The 22,013-nt window shown below is 43.4% G+C and overlaps 1 protein-coding gene across 1 annotated transcript in view; it reads left to right on the top strand.

Annotated features, from left to right (window-relative positions):
• The first annotated feature begins 4,529 nt into the window (after window positions 1–4,529).
• Window positions 4,530–22,013, top strand: part of LOC110521062 (fibronectin type III domain-containing protein 1) — a 114,419-nt gene continuing 96,935 nt past the window's right edge. Inside the window, exon 1 of the mRNA XM_090233055.1 lies at window positions 4,530–4,766. Within this exon, the coding sequence (XP_090089181.1) occupies window positions 4,703–4,766 (64 nt within the window). The 5' untranslated portion in view covers window positions 4,530–4,702. The remainder of the gene's footprint in view (window positions 4,767–22,013) is intronic.

The following is a 22,013-nucleotide window of genomic DNA, read 5'->3' as shown; positions in this document are numbered from 1 at the left end:
TTGAATTGAGAGAGAGAGAGACAGATAGAGAGTGTATCTCGATCAAAGTTATCCTGAAGAGGATGTCTTACTATCTTACAGTATATGTATGTAGGCCTACAGTTCTAGTTTTTTGATTGGGGATTTTGTTAGGCCTAACTGAAATCACCTATAGGAATGCTTTCACCTTTAAGTTTAGCCAGAATTGTTTTGACCTGACCTTTGGTAGTAAGTCCATCAGAACCCTACTGGTGGAAAGGCTCGGCTGCCATGATGTGAGCAGCGTAGACACAGTATGGGATGCAGTGCATTGGGAATGTATTCAGACCCCTTGACTCTTTCCACATTTTGTTACGTTACAGCCTTATTCTAAAATGGATTAAATAAATACAAATCCTCACCCATAATGACAAAGCAAAACCAAATTAATTACAAATAGAAAACAGAAATAACTTTTTTACATAAGTATTCAGACCTTTTGCTAAGACACTCGAAATTGAGCTCAGGCGTATCCTGTTTCCATTGATTATCCTTGAGATGTTTCTACAACTTGATTGGAGTCCACCTGTGGCAAATTGTATTAATTGAAAATGATTTGGAAAGGCGAGGATTGGTAGGATGGTCAGTTTTACAAGGGTATATTTGGCAGCATGAGTGAAGGATGCTTTGTTGCAAAATAGGAAGCCAATTCTAGATTTAACTTTGGATTGGTGAAGTTTGATGTGGGTCTGGAAGGAGAGTTTACAGTCTAACCAGACACCTAGGTATTTATAGTTGTCCATGCATTCTAAGTCAGAGCCGTCCAGAGTAGTGATGTTGGACAGGCGGGCAGGTGCAGGCAGCGATCGGTTGAAGAGCATGCATTTCGTTTTACTTGTATTTAAGAGCAATTGGAGGCCACGGAAGGAGAGTTGTATGACATTGAAGCTTGCCTGGAGGGTTGTTAACACAGGTGTCGTCTGCGTAGAGGTGGATCAGAGACTCACCAGCAGCAAGAGCGACATCATTGATGTATACAGAGAAGAGAGTCGGTCCAATAATTGAACCCTGTGGCACCCCCATAGAGACTGCCAGAGGTGAACAGCAGACCCTCCGATTTGACACACTGAACTCTATCAGAGAAGTAGTTGGTGAACCAGGCGAAGCAATCATTTGAGAAACCATGGCTGTAGAGTCTGCCGATGAGGATGTGGTGATTGACAGAGTCGAAAGCCTTGGCCAGATCAATGAATACGGCTGCACAGTAATGTTTCTTATCGATGGCGGTTAAGATATCGTTTAGGACCTTGAGCGTGGCTGAGGTGCACCCATGACCAGCTCTGAAACCAGATTGCATAGCAGAGAAGGTATGGTGAGATTCGAAATGGTCGGTAATCTGTTTGTTGACTTGGCTTTCGAAGACCTTAGAAAGGCAGGGTAGGATAGATATAGGTCTGTAGCAGTTTGGGTCAAGAGTATCCCCCCCTTTGAAGAGGGGGATGACCGCAGCTGCTTTCCAATCTTTCCAATCTATAACGTAACAACATTTTGAAAAAGTCAAGGGGTCAGAATACTTTCTGAATGCACAGTATGGCTCGAGAATATATGTCAATCCAGGGATGGAAAATGTTGCTGTACTCCTTATTATGCCATTATCCCAACTGAGAAATCGGGAAGATTGAAATACTGCTCAAATTAATTAAGCTTCCTTTTTTGTCCTCATGCTGTGTAGCAGAAGCCACAGCAGCCATTTTGGAATGGCACGTAGAAATTCACGTTGAACGGATAATCAGCCAATCAGGTTCCTTTGTTGTTCAACAAAACAATTCTGACTACCATTGTTTTGTTTCTGAGAATTATCCTGTACAGCAGGAAATGCCAACATGTATTGTATTTGAGGTCTAAAAAGCTTCTAAAGTTTGTAATTTCCACTTTAAAATGTCAGACTTGATTGGCCCTAAGGGAAAAATGTATCACCCCCTACAAAAAAATATCTAATCACTTTAATCCACATAATAATTCACATTTGCTGTTGCTGCAAGATTATTTTCCGGCTGAAGCAAACTGGCTCAAATTAAGATCCTACATCTGCTATGACCTTAGTTGAACTGCCATTGGCCCAATGTGGACCAGTCCAGCAACACTGCCGGGAAACAGTTTGTTATCTGTTTGTATTTTGTGTCTCTATGATCCTGCATATACAAACCCATCCAAAATCATTAGTCCCTTGTGTATATCAAATGAATTCAATCCAAATCTTACACATGCTAGCTATAGATTTCATGCATTAATTGATGTTCCTTGCCTTGGTCTTTCAGTTTAGAGAAAACATTGGCGCCATAATTTATAGTCTCTTTATTTTCTATGTCTTCAATGACTGTTTGATAAACACAGTTTTGTATGTGCGTATCACAGTCACAGGGAGGAATGCTTGTCCTTCTCCAAGGGAACAATAAAACAAAATCAACTGAGAAGAGAGAACCTGAGCACAGCCATTCCGGGCCCACAAGTCAAACGGCAGATGTTAACAGATAGGCCAGCCTAGACTTTTTTGAAGAGCTTTATTTATTACGTTTGCACTGTTTCGGAGGGCAAAGCATTCTCATCTCTGCCCTCAGAGGACACAGTGAACCTTTGTAAAAACACCAGAGTGGTATACTACAAAGCAGGATCAATGAGTAAACCAGCTAACTTTGATAAACACTCAGAAATAAAAAGAGTTACTGGTGCACTAATGAACCTAGACTTGAATATTGGTTATTTGTTGAAACAAGTTATTCAATACATACCCATTCTAAGCATATATTCCTGAACATTAAGTTATTTCTGAACATTGAAGCATTACAGCAGGCTAACTCATTGATCCTGCTTTATAGTATACCCCTCAGGTGATTTCCTTTTACCAAAGCGTAGGTCCTTGTTAAACTTAAAGCTAGAATCCTTAATTGAAACATTAACAAAGCCTCATCACACCTCTGTTTAGATTTTTTAAAAAGCTGAGGGAGGGGACAAGTAAAATTGTCCCACTCTCAAATTCGTAGACAGAGCTAAGGATACAAGGACTGACCATCTATTAGATACAAATTTGAGTTTGAACCATGTTTTGAGGCTATACAGTGTTTACATTTACATGATTTACAAACATTGGAGTAAAACAAGCTTATATTTTGGTCTCTAATGGAGTGTGACAGCTGAACTAATCTCATGAGGCATTTATAAGTAATATTCTTCAAGAATCAATGGCTATATAGCATAACATTAATTTATCGGTCAAAAAATGGATGCAGCAATAGAGGAATCTATCTTTAAGGCTGTGGTTTTCTGAGGGACGGCACAAACCTTCAGGACAAGGCTCTGATCTCAACAGTTTTAAGGGTGTGCAATTTATATGCTCATGGCTAGAAGGGATCCAGCTTTTGTCAAATTAATTCAAAAGTATCATTTGTTTGTATTCCTAACCTGCTATGCAAAGTCCAATCTGACCTTAATTATACAAAAGTTTCTAGCCATGACCAATTTATACATTCTACATATTCCCCAGTAAGAAGGGTCTCCTGGTTCCCACCCTGTAGTGGTGTAAAGTACTTAAGAAAAATAATTGAGAGTAGTACTTAAGTCGTTTTTTGGGGGTATCTGTACTTTACTTTACAATTTATATTTTTAACAACTTTCACTTTTAATTAAAAGTTTTGTACTTTTTATTCCATACATGTTCCCTGACACCCAAACTATATTTGAGCAATTATGTTTACTTTTGACACTTACGTATATTTAAAACCAAATTATTTGAGACTTTTACTCAATTAGGATTTTACTGAGTGACTTTCACTTTTACTTGAGCAATTTTCTATTAAGGTATCTTTACTTTTACAAGTATGACAATTGGATACTTTTCCCACCACTGTATCCTAAAATTTGTCAGAAAGGGAAAAACGCCTCACTCTTAAAAGTATGTTGTGTTTTGTTATATCCAAATTCTCACAGTCAACCCTGTCACATGCACATCTTTTTTTCTCTCCAAAAAAAACCCAGGTTGACTGTGAGTATTTGGATATAACAAAACACAACATACTTTTAAGAGTGTGACGTTTTTCTTTTTCTGACAAATTGTAGGATACAGTTTAGAAAAATAATTAAGCCCTAACTTCCCCAAAGACTCCACCCTTGGAATCATGCAAATACGGGATACGTCCTATCCATAAAGACAGATAGAGGACTCATCTTTATACATCTGTGCCATTATAGCATCTGTGACAACATACTTTTAAATGGCAGAAGCATTGTGGAACCCCTCAATGGCGCTGCCTATGCTAAAACTGCCTTTTTTTTACTAGGAAGTCAGTTAAGAAAAAAATCTTATTTTCAATGACAGCCTAGGAACAGTGGGTTAACTGCCTTGTTCATGGGTAGAACAACAGCTTTTTACCTTGTCAGCTCGGGGATTCGATCTTGCTAGTCCAACACTCTAACCATATCATTCTCTATGGTCCCACCTGCTGTGATTCATCTTCGAATCTGCGTGCGCAATTGACTGTGGATCCCATCCCTCCATCCCGGTGCAACTCTCGGCCAGTCCCGCTTTTCCCCAGAAGAGGGAGACATGCTACACGGGAACAGAACGCCAACAGTCTGTTTGTCCCCCTCTCCCAGGCCATGGCAGCCTTCTCTCTCCATATACTACTTTTCTCTCCCTCCTCTCTCCCTCTGTTGCGCTGCACCATAGGACTAGCGCACTATCCTCACTATGGCATCCACCGCAACACGGACTCTCTTACTGCTTTTCGTTACCTTCTGTGCATCGATTCAAGGTAACATCACCCATTTTATTTTTTTGGTCAGAACAGATGCATGCATGGTTTCAAATGTTTCTCACTTAGTGAAGTGGTACTTTATTGATAGATTTTATGGCTGGGATTGGTGGAGTTGGACTATAGCCCAATCAATAATCAATTGGTTATTTGATTACCCCCTCATTATAGTATATCCAGTTCCCAATTATTTTTGTTGATTTGTTTTATATCATAGACTACGTCAAGACACCAATAGCTTCATATTAAGCTGCTACCACATGGTACATAAATTATAATGACCACATTGCATTGCAGGGGAAAGTGAATTCAATTGTGATGTTCTTTCTTTTGGATTACTTTGATGAAAACACACGCTATGGTTCTGGTGTGTGTGTGTGTGTGTGTGTGTGTGTGTGTGTGAGAGAGAGAGAGAGAGAGAGAGAGAGAGAGAGAGAGAGAGAGAGATAATAATCTTAACAAATCTTCTGGTTTGTGTTTCATAAACAAATTATGCAAAAGATTAGGGAAAATACGTTATTTTGGGCACTTAATCTGAAAACAAAAATGCGTAACAGCTTGCAGATGGGGAAAAACATACCAGTCGAAAGTGAACAATAATGATGAATTTGGACCTTGAAACTGTCTTTCATCGTTTCTGGTCTGGAAGGAAAATGTGATGTTGTCTTGTGAGCGCAGCAGTCATGGAATATGTTCTTACCTCATAGGCACACACAAAAGTAGCTTTGCTCTATAATAAAAATAAGATGACAAATATTCGATCATGATTCAAATCAATCACAACCAACCGAAAATATGAAGAAAAAAAGGTTTTGATCTCTAAAGGGATGCTACCGTGCCAAAGCGGGGATCCAACTTGGCACCGGTAGCAGCTCCATGATGGCCCGGCTTTCAACTCTGACAATACCACAGAGAGAGGGGGGAGGAGGAGGTGGTTGACTTTCTCACAAAGTTTCTGTCAATTTTGCCCCTGCTGCATCTAGGTGTCACTAGCATCCACTTATTATCGCGTCCACTGGTCTTGTTGCGCGCTGTGAAACCCAGCTTCTATGCGTTAGAGCTTAAGCTCCCAAACACCCCTCTCACTGCCGCTGAGTTTAAAGCAGAACAGGTGTTGCTCAGGTTCTTTTGTTACGAGGGGATAGGAGAATAGGTCAACACACAGTTCTTAAATTCACTGTGGATATCTACTCCGATTTCAGAGCACTCTCGTCGGAGTGTGACAGATTGAAGAATAACTGATGATTTTAAGAACAATCAACACCCTTTGAATATGATCGGTGTCAGTAAACGTTGGCCAAAAAAACTTTATTAAATTGTTACCAGCAGCACATTTACAGTCACTAGATAACAGGAAAACAGCCTAACCAGCTCTGCTAGGGTGAGTAAAATGATCAGAGTGAGGTGTTCTCTCATTTGTGTCTGGAAGTAGCTAGCAAGCTAGCCAACGTTAGCTAGTTAGCTCAGGTGCTTGACTGCCGTTGAGGCCAGAACGCTTGGATCAACACTCCTCCTCGGCCAGAGCGTCCAGTGTGGCTCTGAACGCAAGGGGTGCGAAATGCTCTGAATTTATGAACGGACAATCTGAGCTCTGAATTGATGAACACCCAGAGAGCACTCTGAGGGCATTCTGGCACTCCAGAGTGAATTTCACGAACACACCCATAGTATTAGGAATTAGAATACTAATACTAATATTTTTGAAGGATCTATATGGTTGTACTGCTGACTAACTGGAATGATGAACATCAGGATGGACAGAGGCGTATCCATCTGAAGAGACCTAACTTCCCTTGAGCACACCTCCTAACAATCACTCTAGTCATTAGAAGGGCTATTCAATTTGACAGATAAGTGGAAAATATGCTAACAATATGTGAGACAAATTTTAAGCAAAATCATTTAGCAGACTGAAAGATTATCCAGCATTTTGAACTTTCAGACAGGAAGTTCCCCCTGGGCAGGTTGGGGGGGGGACAGATGCAGGTTACAGTTTACTGCTTCACTGGGTTCTCATCATCATATTAGCCCAGTGAAGTGTAAAATGGAGATAGCACCTTTAAGAGGCAGACAGAGACTGCAATGATCCACAGACAGCACAGATGTTTTAGACACTCCTACAGAGCAGGGTTTGTGAAATCGATTTGGAGCCACACTCACACTTGCTGTGAGAGGACCTGCTTCCCACCAGAGGAAAGAAAAGGTCTGAGTGAAGTAAATACAAAAGGCTTGAGTTTTGGAGAAGAGCATCTGGCTAATCTCTGTTGAGCTGACTTAGCTGCCAGCCTGCCACGTTATAATAACCCTCTCTTCTCCCTTGCCCTTTTCCCCCTATCTCCTCTCTCCATCTCTACATATCTTTTCATATCTTTCCATCACTCTTTAAATTCTTCTCTCTGTCTCACTTTCTTATTTCCAATTCCCATCTTTACACCTCTCTCTCTTTCTCTCTCATGCTCTCTCTCTCTCTCATGCTCTCTCTCTCTCTCTCTCTCTCTCGCTCTCTCTCTCTCTCTCTCATGCTCTCTCTCTCTCTCTCTCTCTCTCTCTCTCTCTCTCTCTCTCTCTCAGACAGTTCATGCTCAGTGATTGTTTGTTGTGGCTTTGTTCTTTTCTTGGCCACTGCTTCTCCAAATAAATAAATTACATAAAATCAACAACCTTCATCAAAACATGCAACTAGTTATCTAATGAAAAGGTATTTATATCAATCGTTACACAAAGGCCCAATAAATACTAACTACAGCTATCAATATACCCTAACCTGGTTAACAGTCTTTTATACACTATATATACAAAAGCATGTGGACACCCGTTCAAATTAGTGGAGTTGGCTATTTCAGCCACAGGTGTATCAAATCTAGTACACAGTCATTCAGCCTCCAAAGACAAACAGTGACTTTCAACATGGCAACATAATAGGATATCACCTTTCCAACAAGTCAGTCCATAAAATGTCCGCCCTGGTAGAGCTGCCCCGGTCAACTGTAAGCAGTTATTGTGAAGTAGAAACGTCTAGGAGCAACAACGGAAGTGGTAGGCCACACAAGCTCACAGACCATCTGACAGTCAGATGAACAAATCTGGTTTTGGTGGATGCCAGGAGAATGCTACCTTCGCCAATGCATAAACTGTAAAGTTTGGTGGAGGAGGAATAATGGTCTGGGACGGTTTTTCACAGTTCGGGTTAGGCCCCTTAGTTCCAGTGAAGGGAAATGTTAACACTACAGCATATAATGAAATTCTAGACAATTCTGTGCTTCCAACTTTGTTGCAACAGTTTGGGGAAGGCCCTTTCCTGTTTCAGCATGACAATGCCCCCATGCACAAAGCGATGTCCATACAGAAATGGTTTGTCGAGATCGGTGTGGAAGAACTGCACAGAGCCCTGACCTCAACCCCATCGAACACTTTTTGGGATGAATTGGAACGCTGACTGTGAGCCAGGCCTAATCACTAAACATCAGAGACCAACCTCACTAATTCTCTTGTGGCTGAATGGAAGAAATTCCCCACAGCAATGTTCCTACATCTAGTGGAAAGCCTTCCCAGAAGAGATTAGGCTGTTATAGCAGCAATGTTCCAACATCTAGTGGAAAGCCTTCCCAGAAGAGATGAGGCTGTTATAGCAGCAATGTTCCAACATCTAGTGGAAAGCCTTCCCAGAAGAGTGGAGGCTGTTATAGCGGCAATGTTCAAACATCTAGTGGAAAGCCTTCCCAGAAGAGTGGAGGCTGTTATAGCAGCAACGTTCCAACATCTAGTTGGAAGTCTTCCCAGAAGAGTGGAGGCTGTTATAGCAGCAATGTTCCAACATCTAGTGGAAAGCCTTCCCAGAAGAGTGGAGGCTGTTATAGCAGCAAAGGGGAGACCAACTCCATATTAATGAATGAGATGTTCTACTAGCAGGTGATTTTAGAATGAGATGTTCTACTAGCAGGTGATTTTAGAATGAGATGTTCTACTAGCAGGTGTCCACATACTTCTGGTCATGTGGTGTATGTCTGGACCATGTGTTGATACTATAATTATAGTACGCACCATAAAAGGTGAGTCAACATATTATCACAGCATGGGCTGTATTCTTTCTTCCTAAAGTGATTTGACCAAAGCTGACCAATGCAGAAAGAATGTCACTCAAGAGCATGAATATCCAGAAACAAAAGGCATATTTGACCTTTTTCCATTTGAACTGAGAGCTGAACTACATTCCTCTATGGGCCCCGCTATCTCACCTTTGTCCTTGCCCTCAAACTCTTACTTGGTCCATTCTTGCAAACAGCAACTCAGAGGTTACCTCTTTTATGCATGAATAAGGACTGATTGGTGATTGAACAGGTGCGCAAAGACAGTTTGCACACATGCAGAAGAGGTTCACATTAATGGGAGTAATTTATATTAGATGTGTCCAAATGTTGAACATTGTGTTTGTCATGACTGTTTTGCAAAAATGTGCTTAGCATTTGCATTGTGTGTGAAAGCTGTGAGAAATTACTTACAGTTTTGCAAAAAATAATGCTGTTGTGCTCATTAGGTTCTGATGGAGATCATGGACCCCAGTTTCATTAAAAGTATCTTAGAAAAACTGTAATACATAGAGCACTTAGTAAAAGCAGAAAAGCCTACAATCGCCAAAAGCCTACAATCCCCAAAAGCCTACAATCCCCAAAAGCCTACAATCCCCAAAAGTCTACAATCTCCAAAAGCCTGCAATCCCCAAAAGCCTACAATCCCCAAAAGTCTACAATCCCCAAAAGCCTACAATCCCCAAAAGCCTACAATCCCCAAAAGCCTACAATCCCCAAAAGTCTACAATCCCCAAAAGTCTACAAAAGTCTACAATCCCCAAAAGTCTACAATCCCCAAAAGCCTACAATCCCCAAAAGTCTACAATCCCCAAAAGTCTACAATCCCCAAAAGTCTACAATCCCCAAAAGCCTACAATCCCAAAAGCCTACAATCCCCCAAAGCCTACAATCCCCAAAAGCCTACAATCCCCAAAAGTCTACAAAAGTCTACAATCCCCAAAAATCTACAATCCCCAAAAGCCTACAATCCCCAAAAGTCTACAATTCCCAAAAGTCTACAATCCCCAAAAGCCTACAATCCCCAAAAGTCTACAATCCCCAAAAGTCTACAATCCCCAAAAGCCTACAATCCCCAAAAGTCTACAATCCCCAAAAGCCTACAATCCCCAAAAGCCTACAATCCCCAAAAGCCTACAATCCCCAAAAGCATACAATCCCCAAAAGCCTACAATCCCCAAAAGCCTACAATCCCCAAAAGTCTACAATCCCCAAAAGCCTACAATCCCCAAAAACCTACAATCCCCAAAAGTATACAATCCCCAAAAGTCTACAATCCCCAAAAGTCTACAATCCCCAAAAGTCTACAATCCCCAAAAGCCTACAATCCCCAAAAGCCTACAATCCCCAAAAGCCTACAATCCCCAAAAGTCTACAAAAGTGTACAATCCCCAAAAATCTACAATCCCCAAAAGCCTACAATCCCCAAAAGCCTACAATCCCAAAAAGCCTACAATCCCCAAAAGTCTACAATCCCCAAAAGCCTACAATCCCCAAAAGCCTACAATCCCCAAAAGTCTACAATCCCCAAAAGCCTACAATCCCCAAAAGTCTACAATCCCCAAAAGCCTACAATCCCCAAAAGCCTACAATCCCCAAAAGTCTACAATCGCCAAAAGTCTACAATCCCCAAAAGCCTACAATCCCCAAAAGCCTACAATCCCCAAAAGCCTACAATCCCCAAAAGCCTACAATCCCCAAAAGCCTACAATCCCCAAAAGAGAGCGAGAGAGAGAGGCAGAATATTTTCCAGCGTGTCATGTGCGAGTGTGTAGAGAGAGTGTGTTTGTAGATAGTGTGTGTATAGAGAGAGTGTGTGTAGAGAGAGTATAGAGTGTGTGTGTAGAGAGAGTGTTTATAGTGTGTGTAGAGAGAGTGTGTATAGAGTGTGTTTATAGTGTGTGTAGAGAGAGTGTGTGGAGAGAGTGTGTGTATAGAGTGTGTTTATAGTGTGTGTAGAGAAGAGTGTGTGGAGAGAGTGTGTGTGGAGAGAGTGTGTGTAGAGAGAGTGTATAGAGAGAGTGTGTGTGTAGAGTGTAGGTAGAGAGTGTGTGTAGGTAGAGAGTTTGTGTAGAGAGAGTGTTTATAGTGTGTGTAGAGAGAGTGTGTACAAAAGCGTGTGTATTGAGTGTGTAGAGAGAGTGTGTGTAGGGAGAGTGTGTATAGAGATTGTGTAGAGAGTGTGTATGTATAGAAAGAGTGTGTCAGTATAGAGAGTGTGTAGAAAGTGTGTCAGTGTAGGAAGAGCGTGTATATAGATTGTGTGTGGTGTGAGAGTGTGTAAAGTGAGAGTGTGTGTGCAGAGAGTGTGTTTATAGTGTGTGTAGAGAGTGTGTTTGTTGAGAGAGTGTGTGTGTAGAGAGAGTGTGTGTGTAGAGAGAGTGTGGAGAGAGAATATGTGTATCGAGTGTGTGTAGAGAGAGTGTATGTGTAGAGTGTGTGTAGGTAGTGTGTGTGTGTGTAGAGAGTGTGTGTATCGAGTGTGGGTAGAGAGAGTGTGTGTAGAGAGTGTGTGTGCAGAGAGAGTGTGTAGAGAGAGTGTGTATCGAGTGTGTGTAGAGAGTGTGTGTATTGAGTGTGTGTAGAGAGTGTGTGTGTGTGTGTGTGTGTGTAGAGAGTGTGTGTATAGAGAGTGTGTGTGGAGAGAGTGTGTGTAGAGAGAGTGTGTGTGTGTAGAGAGAGTGTGTGTAGCAGGAGTGTGTGTGGAGAGAGTGTGTAGAAAGTGTGTTTGTAGAGAGAGTGTGTGTATCGAGTGTGTGCAAAGAGAGTGTGTGTAGAGAGAGTGTGTAGAGATTGTGTGTGTGTAGAGAGAGTGTGTAGAGAGTGTGTGCAAAGAGAGTGTGTGTGTGTAGAGAGAGTGTGTAGAAAGTGTGTGTGTGTGTAGAGAGTGTGTTTATAGAGAGTGTGTGTAGAGAATGTGTGTGTGTGTAGAGAGAGTGTGTGTAGAGGGAGTGTGTGTATCGAGTGTGTGCAAAGAGAGTGTGTGTAGAGAGTGTGTGTGTGTAGAGAGAGTGTGTAGAGAGAGTGTGTGTAGAGAGAGTATGTGTAGAGAGTGTGTGTGTGTGTGTGTGTAGAGAGTGTGTGTTTAGAGTGTGTATAGAGAGTGTGTGTGGAGAGAGTGTGTGTGGAGAGAGTGTGTGTAGAGAGAGTGTATAGAGAGAGTGTGTGTGTAGAGTGTAGGTAGAGAGTGTGTGTAGGTAGAGAGTTTGTGTAGAGAGAGTGTTTATAGTGTGTGTAGAGAGAGTGTGTACAAAAGCGTGTGTATTGAGTGTGTAGAGAGAGTGTGTGTAGGGAGAGTGTGTATAGAGATTGTGTAGAGAGTGTGTATGTATAGAAAGAGTGTGTCAGTATAGAGAGTGTGTAGAAAGTGTGTCAGTGTAGGAAGAGCGTGTATATAGATTGTGTGTGGTGTGAGAGTGTGTAAAGTGAGAGTGTGTGTGCAGAGAGTGTGTTTATAGTGTGTGTAGAGAGTGTGTTTGTTGAGAGAGTGTGTGTGTAGAGAGAGTGTGTGTGTAGAGAGAGTGTGGAGAGAGAATATGTGTATCGAGTGTGTGTAGAGAGAGTGTATGTGTAGAGTGTGTGTAGGTAGTGTGTGTGTGTAGAGAGTGTGTGTATCGAGTGTGGGTAGAGAGAGTGTGTGTAGAGAGTGTGTGTGCAGAGAGAGTGTGTAGAGAGAGTGTGTATCGAGTGTGTGTAGAGAGTGTGTGTATTGAGTGTGTGTAGAGAGTGTGTGTATAGAGAGTGTGTGTGGAGAGAGTGTGTGTAGAGAGAGTGTGTGTGTGTAGAGAGAGTGTGTGTAGCAGGAGTGTGTGTGGAGAGAGTGTGTAGAAAGTGTGTTTGTAGAGAGAGTGTGTGTATCGAGTGTGTGCAAAGAGAGTGTGTGTAGAGAGAGTGTGTAGAGATTGTGTGTGTGTAGAGAGAGTGTGTAGAGAGTGTGTGCAAAGAGAGTGTGTGTGTGTAGAGAGAGTGTGTAGAAAGTGTGTGTGTGTGTAGAGAGAGTGTGTGTAGAGAGTGTGTTTATAGAGAGTGTGTGTAGAGAATGTGTGTGTGTGTAGAGAGAGTGTGTGTAGAGGGAGTGTGTGTATCGAGTGTGTGCAAAGAGAGTGTGTGTAGAGAGTGTGTGTAGAGAGAGTGTGTAGAGAGTGTGTGTGTGTAGAGAGAGTGTGTAGAGAGAGTGTGTGTAGAGAGAGTATGTGTAGAGAGTGTGTGTGTGTGTGTGTGTAGAGAGTGTGTGTTTAGAGTGTGTATAGAGAGTGTGTGTGGAGAGAGTGTGTGTATCGAGTGTGTGTAGAGAGAGTGTGTGTGTGTGTGTAGAGAGAGTGTGTGTAGCAGGAGTGTGTGTGGAGAGAGTGTGTAGAAAGTGTGTTTGTAGAGAGAGTGTGTGTATCGAGTGTGTGCAAAGAGAGTGTGTGTAGAGAGAGTGTGTAGAGATTGTGTGTGTGTAGAGAGAGTGTGTAGAGAGTGTGTGCAAAGAGAGTGTGTGTGTGTAGAGAGAGTGTGTAGAAAGTGTGTGTGTGTGTAGAGAGAGTGTGTAGAGAGAGTGTGTGTAGAGAGTGTGTTTATAGAGAGTGTGTGTCGAGAGTGTGTGTAGAGAATGTGTGTGTGTGTAGAGAGAGTGTGTGTAGAGGGAGTGTGTGTATCGAGTGTGTGCAAAGAGAGTGTGTGTAGAGAGTGTGTGTAGAGAGAGTGTGTAGAGAGAGTGTGTAGAGAGTGTGTGTGTGTAGAGAGAGTGTGTAGAGAGAGTGTGTGTAGAGAGAGTATGTGTAGAGAGTGTGTGTATCGAGTGTGTGCAAAGAGAGTGTGTGTGTGTAGAGAGAGTGTGTAGAGAGTGTGTTTATAGAGAGTGTGTGTAGAGAGTGTGTGTGGAGAGAGTATGTAGAGAGTGTGTGTGTGTAGAGAGAGTGTGTAGAGAGAGTGTGTGTAGAGAGAGTATGTGTAGAGAGTGTGTGTATCGAGTGTGTGCAAAGAGAGTGTGTGTGTGTAGAGAGAGTGTGTAGAGTGTGTTTATAGAGAGTGTGTGTAGAGAGTGTGTGTGGAGAGAGTATGTAGAAAGTGTGTTTGTAGAGAGTGTGTGCCAAGAGAGTGTGTGTGTAGAGAGAGTGTGTAGAGTGTGTGTGTGTGTAGAGAGAGTTTGTAGAGAGAGTGTGTGTAGAGATTGTGTGTAGAGAGTGTGTTTATAGTGAGAGTGTGTATAGAGTGTGTTTATAGAGAGAGTGTGTAGAGAATGTGTGTGTGTGTAGAGAGAGTGTGTGTAGAGGGAGTGTGTGTATCGAGTGTGTGCAAAGAGAGTGTGTGTAGAGAGTGTGTGTAGAGAGAGTGTGTAGAGAGTGTGTGTGTAGAGAGAGTGTGTAGAGAGAGTGTGTGTAGAGAGAGTATGTGTAGAGAGTGTGTGTGTGTGTGTGTGTAGAGAGTGTGTGTTTAGAGTGTGTATAGAGAGTGTGTGTGGAGAGAGTGTGTGTATCGAGTGTGTGTAGAGAGAGTGTGTGTGTGTGTGTAGAGAGAGTGTGTAGAGATTGTGTGTGTGTAGAGAGAGTGTGTAGAGAGTGTGTGCAAAGAGAGTGTGTGTGTGTAGAGAGAGTGTGTAGAAAGTGTGTGTGTGTGTAGAGAGAGTGTGTGTAGAGAGTGTGTTTATAGAGAGTGTGTGTAGAGAATGTGTGTGTGTGTAGAGAGAGTGTGTGTAGAGGGAGTGTGTGTATCGAGTGTGTGCAAAGAGAGTGTGTGTAGAGAGTGTGTGTAGAGAGAGTGTGTAGAGAGTGTGTGTGTGTAGAGAGAGTGTGTAGAGAGAGTGTGTGTAGAGAGAGTATGTGTAGAGAGTGTGTGTGTGTGTGTGTGTAGAGAGTGTGTGTTTAGAGTGTGTATAGAGAGTGTGTGTGGAGAGAGTGTGTGTATCGAGTGTGTGTAGAGAGAGTGTGTGTGTGTGTGTAGAGAGAGTGTGTGTAGCAGGAGTGTGTGTGGAGAGAGTGTGTAGAAAGTGTGTTTGTAGAGAGAGTGTGTGTATCGAGTGTGTGCAAAGAGAGTGTGTGTAGAGAGAGTGTGTAGAGATTGTGTGTGTGTAGAGAGAGTGTGTAGAGAGTGTGTGCAAAGAGAGTGTGTGTGTGTAGAGAGAGTGTGTAGAAAGTGTGTGTGTGTGTAGAGAGAGTGTGTGTAGAGAGTGTGTTTATAGAGAGTGTGTGTCGAGAGTGTGTGTAGAGAATGTGTGTGTGTGTAGAGAGAGTGTGTGTAGAGGGAGTGTGTGTATCGAGTGTGTGCAAAGAGAGTGTGTGTAGAGAGTGTGTGTAGAGAGAGTGTGTAGAGAGAGTGTGTAGAGAGTGTGTGTGTGTAGAGAGAGTGTGTAGAGAGAGTGTGTGTAGAGAGAGTATGTGTAGAGAGTGTGTGTATCGAGTGTGTGCAAAGAGAGTGTGTGTGTGTAGAGAGAGTGTGTAGAGAGTGTGTTTATAGAGAGTGTGTGTAGAGAGTGTGTGTGGAGAGAGTATGTAGAGAGTGTGTGTGTGTAGAGAGAGTGTGTAGAGAGAGTGTGTGTAGAGAGAGTATGTGTAGAGAGTGTGTGTATCGAGTGTGTGCAAAGAGAGTGTGTGTGTGTAGAGAGAGTGTGTAGAGTGTGTTTATAGAGAGTGTGTGTAGAGAGTGTGTGTGGAGAGAGTATGTAGAAAGTGTGTTTGTAGAGAGTGTGTGCCAAGAGAGTGTGTGTGTAGAGAGAGTGTGTAGAGTGTGTGTGTGTGTAGAGAGAGTTTGTAGAGAGTGTGTGTAGAGATTGTGTGTAGAGAGTGTGTTTATAGTGAGAGTGTGTATAGAGTGTGTTTATAGAGAGAGTGTGTAGACAGTGTGTTTATAGAGAGTGTGTGTAGAGAGTGCGTTTATAGAGAATGTGTGTAGAGAGTGTGTTTATAGAGAATGTGTGTAGAGAGAGTGTGTGTAGAGAGAGTGCGTGTGTAGAGAAAGTGCTGGTGTAGAGAGAGTGTGTGAAGAGAATGTGTTTATAGAGAGTGTGTGTAGAGAGAGTGTGTGTGTAGTGAGAGTGTTGGTGTAGAGAGAATGTGTAGAGAGTGTGTTTATAGAGAGTGTGTGTAGAGAGTGTGTTTATAGAGATTGTGTGTAGAGAGTGTGTGTGTGTGTGGAGAGAGTGTGTGTAGAGGGAGTGTGTATAAAGTGTGTTTGTAGAGAGAGTGTGTGTATCGAGTCTGTGCAAAGAGTGTGTGTGTAGAGAGAGTGTGTAGAGAGTGTGTGTGTGTAGAGCGAGAGTGTGTAGAGAGAGTGTGTGTAGAGTGTGTGTATCGAGTGTGTGCAAAGAGAGTGTGTTTGTGTAGAGAGAGTGTGTGTAGAGAGAGTGTGTGTAGAGAGAGTGTGTGTGTAGAGAGAGTGTGTGTAGAGAGAGTTTGTGTAGAGAGAGTATGTGTATCGAGTGTGTCGAGAGTGCTTGTGTAGAGAGAGTGTGTAGAGAGTGTGTGTGTAGAGAGTGTGTGCATCAAGTGTGTGTAGAGAGTGTGTGTGTGTAGAGAGTGTGCGTAGAGAGAGTGTGTGTGTGAGTAGAGAGAGTGTGTGTATCGAGTGTGTGAAGAGAGAGTGTGTGTATAGAGAGAATGTGTATCGAGTGTGTGTGTGTGTGTGTGTACAGAATGTGTGTTTTGAGTGTGTGTAGAGAGAGTGTGTGTGTAGAGAGTGTGTGTATCGAGAGTGTGTGTATCGAGTGTATGTAGAAAGAGTGTGTAGAGAGTGTGTGTGTAGAGAGTGTGTGCATCAAGTGTGTGTAGAGAGTGTGTGTATCGAGTGTGTGTAGAGAGTGTGTGTAGAGAGAGTGTGTAGAGAGTGTGTGTGTAGAGAGAGTGTGTGTATCGAGTGTGTGTAGAGAGAGTGTGTGTGTATCGAGTGTGTGAAGAGAGAGTGTGTGTATCGAGTGTGTGTAGAGAGTGTGTGTGTGTACCGAGTGTGTGTTTTAGTGTGTGTGTGTGTGTAGAGAGAGTGTGTGTAGAGAGAGTGTGTGTGTAGAGAGTGTGTGTGTATCGAGTGTGTGAAGAGAGAGTGTGTGTATTGAGTGTGTGTAGAGAGTGTGTGTGTGTACAGAGTGTGTGTTTGAGTGTGTGTGTGTGTGTGTGTGTAGAGAGAGTGTGTGTATCGAGAGTGTATAGAGAGTGTGTTTATGGAGAGTGTGTGTAGAGAGAGTGTGTGTGTAGAGAGAGTGTGTTTATAGAGAGTGTGTGTAGAGAGAGTGTGTGTGTAGAGAGTGTGTTTATAGTGTGTGTAGAGAGAGTGCGTGTGAAGAGACTGTGTGTGTAGAGAGTGTGTGTATCGAGTGTGTTTATCGAGTGTGTGTAGAGAGTGTGTGTGTGTATCGAGTGTGTGTATAGTGTGTGTGTATAGAAAGTGTGTGTGTATCGAGTGTGTGTAGAGAGTGTGTGTATCGAGTGTGTGCAAAGAGAGTGTGTGTGTGTGGAGAGTGTGTGTAGAGAGAGAGTGTGTAGAGAGAGTGTGTGTGTGTGGAGAGTGTGTGTAGAGAGAGAGTGTGTAGAGAGTGTGTGTGTGTAGGGAGAGTGTGTATAGAGATTGTGAAGAGAGTGTGTGTAGAGATTGTGTGTAGAGAGTGTGTTTATAGTGAGAGTGTGTATAGAGATTGTGTAGAGAGTGTGTTTATAGAGAGAGTGTGTAGAGTGTGTTTATAGAGAGAGTGTGTTTGTAGAGAGAGTGTGTGTGTAGAGAGAGTGTTTTTTTAGAGAGAGTGTGTGTATAGAGAGTGTTTATATTGTGTCAGTGTAGAGTGTGTCAGTGTAGAGAGGGTGTCAGTGTAGAGAGTGTGTCAGTGTAGAGAGTGTGTCAATGTAGAGAGTGTGTCAGTGTAGAGAGTGTGTCAGTGTAGAGAGTGTGTCAATGTAGAGAGTGTGTCAGTGTAGAGAGTGTGTCTGTGTAGAGAGTGTGTCAATGTAGAGAGTGTGTCAGTGTAGAGAGTGTGTCAGTGTAGAGAGTGTGTCAATGTAGAGAGAGTGTGTCAGTGTAGAGTGTGTCAGTGTAGAGAGAGTGTGTGTAGAGAGGGTGTCAGTGTAGAGAGTGTGTCAGTGTAGAGAGTGTGTGTAGAGAGTGTGTCAGTGTAGAGAGTGGGTCAGTGTAGAGAGTGTGTCGGTGTAGAGAGTGTGTCGGTGTAGAGAGTGTGTCAGTGTAGAGAGTGTGTCAGTGTAGCGAGAGTGTGTCAGTGTAGAGAGAGTGTGTCAGTGTAGAGAGAGTGTGTCAGTGTAGAGAGAGTGTCAGTGTAGAGAGTGTGTCATTGTAGAGAGAGTGTGTCAGTTTAGAGAGAGTTTGTGTAGAGAGGGTGTCAGAGTAGAGAGTGTGTCAGTGTAGAGAGTGTGTCAGTGTAGAGAGAGTGTGTGTAGAGAGTGTGTCAGTGTAGAGAGAGTGTGTGAGAGTGTGTGTCAGTGTAGAGAGTGTGTCAGTGTAGAGAGTGTATCAGTGTAGAGTGTGTCAGTGTAGAGGGAGTGTCAGTGTAGAGAGTGTGTCAATGTAGAGAGTGTGTCAGTGTAGAGAGAGTGTCAGTGTAGAGAGTGTGTCAGTGTAGAGAGTGTGTCAGTGTAGAGAGTGTGTCAGTGTAGAGACTGTCATTGTAGAGAGTGTGTCAGTGTAGAGAGTATGTCAGTGTAGAGAGTGTGTCGGTGTAGAGAGTGTATCGGTGTAGAGAGTGTGTCGGTGTAGAGAGTGTGTCGGTGTAGAGAGTGTGTCAGTGTAGAGAGTGTGTCAGTGTAGAGAGTGTGTCGGTGTAGAGAGTGTGTCAGTGTAGAGAGAGTGTGTCAGTGTAGAGAGTGTGTCGGTGTAGAGAGTGTGTCAGTGAAGAGAGAGTGTGTCAGTGTAGAGAGTGTGTCGGTGTGGAGAGTGTGTCGGTGTAGGTAGTGTGTCAGTGTAGAGAGGGTGTCAGTGTAGAGAGAGTGTCAGTGTAGAGAGTGTGTCAGTGTAGAGAGTGTGTCAATGTAGAGAGTGTGTCAATGTAGAGAGTGTGTCAGTGTAGAGAGTGTGTCAATGTAGAGAGTGTGTCAGTGTAGAGAGTGTGTCAGTGTAGAGAGTGTGTCAGTGTAGAAACTGTGTCAGTGTAGAGAGTATGTCAGTGTAGAGAGAGTCTGTCAGTGTAGAGATTTTGTCAGTGTAGAGAGTGTGTCAGTGTAGAGAGTGTGTCAGTTTAGAGAGTGTGTCAGTGTAGAGAGTGTGTCAATGTAGAGAGTTTGTCAGTGTAGAGAGTGTGTCAGTGTAGAGAGTGTGTCGGTGTAGAGAGTGTGTCAGTGTAGAGAGTGTGTCAGTGTAGAGAGTGTGTCAATGTAGAGAGAGTGTGTCAGTGTAGAGTGTGTCAGTGTAGAGAGAGTGTGTGTAGAGAGGGTGTCAGTGTAGAGAGTGTGTCAGTGTAGAGAGTGTGTGTAGAGAGTGTGTCAGTGTAGAGAGTGGGTCAGTGTAGAGAGTGTGTCAGTGTAGAGAGAGTGTCAGTGTAGCGAGAGTGTGTCAGTGTAGAGAGAGTGTGTCAGTGTAGAGAGAGTGTGTCAGTGTAGAGAGAGTGTCAGTGTAGAGAGTGTGTCATTGTAAAGAGAGTGTGTCAGTTTAGAGAGAGTTTGTGTAGAGAGGGTGTCAGTGTAGAGAGTGTGTCAGTGTAGAGAGAGTGTGTGTAGAGAGTGTGTCAGTGTAGAGAGAGTGTGTGAGAGTGTGTGTCAGTGTAGATAGTGTGTCAGTGTAGAGAGTGTGTCGGTGTAGAGAGTGTGTCGGTGTAGAGAGTGTGTCGGTGTAGAGAGTGTGTCGGTGTAGAGAGTGTGTCAGTGTAGAGAGTGTGTCAGTGTAGAGAGTGTGTCGGTGTAGAGAGTGTGTCAGTGTAGAGAGAGTGTGTCAGTGTAGAGAGTGTGTCGGTGTAGAGAGTGTGTCAGTGAAGAGAGAGTGTGTCAGTGTAGAGAGTGTGTCGGTGTAGAGAGTGTGTCGGTGTAGAGAGTGTGTCAGTGTAGAGAGTGTGTCAGTGTAGAGAGAGTGTCAGTGTAGAGAGAGTGTCAGTGTAGAGAGTGTGTCAATGTAGAGAGTGTGTCAATGTAGAGAGTGTGTCAGTGTAGAGAGTGTGTCAATGTAGAGAGTGTGTCAGTGTAGAGAGAGTGTCAGTGTAGAGAGTGTGTCAATGTAGAGAGTGTGTCAATGTAGAGAGTGTGTCAGTGTAGAGAGTGTGTCAATGTAGAGAGTGTGTCAGTGTAGAGAGTGTGTCAGTGTAGAGAGTGTGTCAGTGTAGAAACTGTGTCAGTGTAGAGAGTATGTCAGTGTAGAGAGAGTCTGTCAGTGTAGAGATTTTGTCAGTGTAGAGAGTGTGTCAGTGTAGAGAGTGTGTTGGTGTAGAGAGTCTGTCCGTGTATAGATTGTGTCAGTGTAGAGAGAGTGTCAGTGTAGAGAGTTTCAGTGTAGAGAGTGTGTCAGTGTAGAGAGTGTGTCAGTGTATAGAGAGTGTCAGTGTAGAGAGTGTGTCAGTGAAGAGAGTGTGTCAGTGTAGAGAGTGTGTCAGTGTAGAGAGAGTGTGTGTAGAGAGTGTGTCAGTGTAGAGAGAGTGTGTGAGAGTGTGTGTCAGTGTAGAGAGTGTGTCAGTGTAGAGACTGTATCAGTGTAGAGTGTGTCAGTGTAGAGGGAGTGTCAGTGTAGAGAGTGTGTCAATGTAGAGAGTGTGTCAGTGTAGAGAGAGTGTCAGTGTAGAGAGTGTGTCAGTGTAGAGAGTGTGTCAGTGTAGAGAGTGTGTCAGTGTAGAGACTGTCATTGTAGAGAGTGTGTCAGTGTAGAGAGTATGTCAGTGTAGAGAGTGTGTCGGTGTAGAGAGTGTATCGGTGTAGAGAGTGTGTCGGTGTAGAGAGTGTGTCGGTGTAGAGAGTGTGTCAGTGTAGAGAGTGTGTCAGTGTAGAGAGTGTGTCGGTGTAGAGAGTGTGTCAGTGTAGAGAGAGTGTGTCAGTGTAGAGAGTGTGTCGGTGTAGAGAGTGTGTCAATGAAGAGAGAGTGTGTCAGTGTAGAGAGTGTGTCGGTGTAGAGAGTGTGTCGGTGTAGGTAGTGTGTCAGTGTAGAGAGGGTGTCAGTGTAGAGAGAGTGTCAGTGTAGAGAGAGTGTCAGTGTAGAGAGTGTGTCAATGTAGAGAGTGTGTCAATGTAGAGAGTGTGTCAGTGAAGAGAGTGTGTCAATGTAGAGAGTGTGTCAGTGTAGAGAGTGTGTCAGTGTAGAGAGTGTGTCAGTGTAGAAACTGTGTCAGTGTAGAGAGTATGTCAGTGTAGAGAGAGTCTGTCAGTGTAGAGATTTTGTCAGTGTAGAGAGTGTGTCAGTGTAGAGAGTGTGTCAGTTTAGAGAGTGTGTCAGTGTAGAGAGTGTGTCAATGTAGAGAGTTTGTCAGTGTAGAGAGTGTGTCAGTGTAGAGAGTGTGTCGGTGTAGAGAGTGTGTCAGTGTAGAGAGTGTGTCAATGTAGAGAGAGTGTGTCAGTGTAGAGTGTGTCAGTGTAGAGAGAGTGTGTGTAGAGAGGGTGTCAGTGTAGAGAGTGTGTCAGTGTAGAGAGTGTGTGTAGAGAGTGTGTCAGTGTAGAGAGTGGGTCAGTGTAGAGAGTGTGTCAGTGTAGAGAGAGTGTCAGTGTAGCGAGAGTGTGTCAGTGTAGAGAGAGTGTGTCAGTGTAGAGAGAGTGTGTCAGTGTAGAGAGAGTGTCAGTGTAGAGAGTGTGTCATTGTAGAGAGAGTGTGTCAGTTTAGAGAGAGTTTGTGTAGAGAGGGTGTCAGTGTAGAGAGTGTGTCAGTGTAGAGAGAGTGTGTGTAGAGAGTGTGTCAGTGTAGAGAGAGTGTGTGAGAGTGTGTGTCAGTGTAGATAGTGTGTCAGTGTAGAGAGTGTGTCGGTGTAGAGAGTGTGTCGGTGTAGAGAGTGTGTCGGTGTAGAGAGTGTGTCGGTGTAGAGAGTGTGTCAGTGTAGAGAGTGTGTCAGTGTAGAGAGTGTGTCGGTGTAGAGAGTGTGTCAGTGTAGAGAGAGTGTGTCAGTGTAGAGAGTGTGTCGGTGTAGAGAGTGTGTCAGTGAAGAGAGAGTGTGTCAGTGTAGAGAGTGTGTCGGTGTAGAGAGTGTGTCGGTGTAGGTAGTGTGTCAGTGTAGAGAGGGTGTCAGTGTAGAGAGAGTGTCAGTGTAGAGAGTGTGTCAGTGTAGAGAGTGTGTCAATGTAGAGAG

This window comes from Oncorhynchus mykiss, chromosome 4, assembly GCF_057628025.1.
Source record: "Oncorhynchus mykiss isolate SJ-2025 chromosome 4, ASM5762802v1, whole genome shotgun sequence".
NCBI classification, from domain to species: Eukaryota; Metazoa; Chordata; class Actinopteri; order Salmoniformes; family Salmonidae; genus Oncorhynchus; species Oncorhynchus mykiss.
Note: the sequence above shows the minus strand (reverse complement) of the source record. Positions and strands in the feature narration are given on the sequence as shown.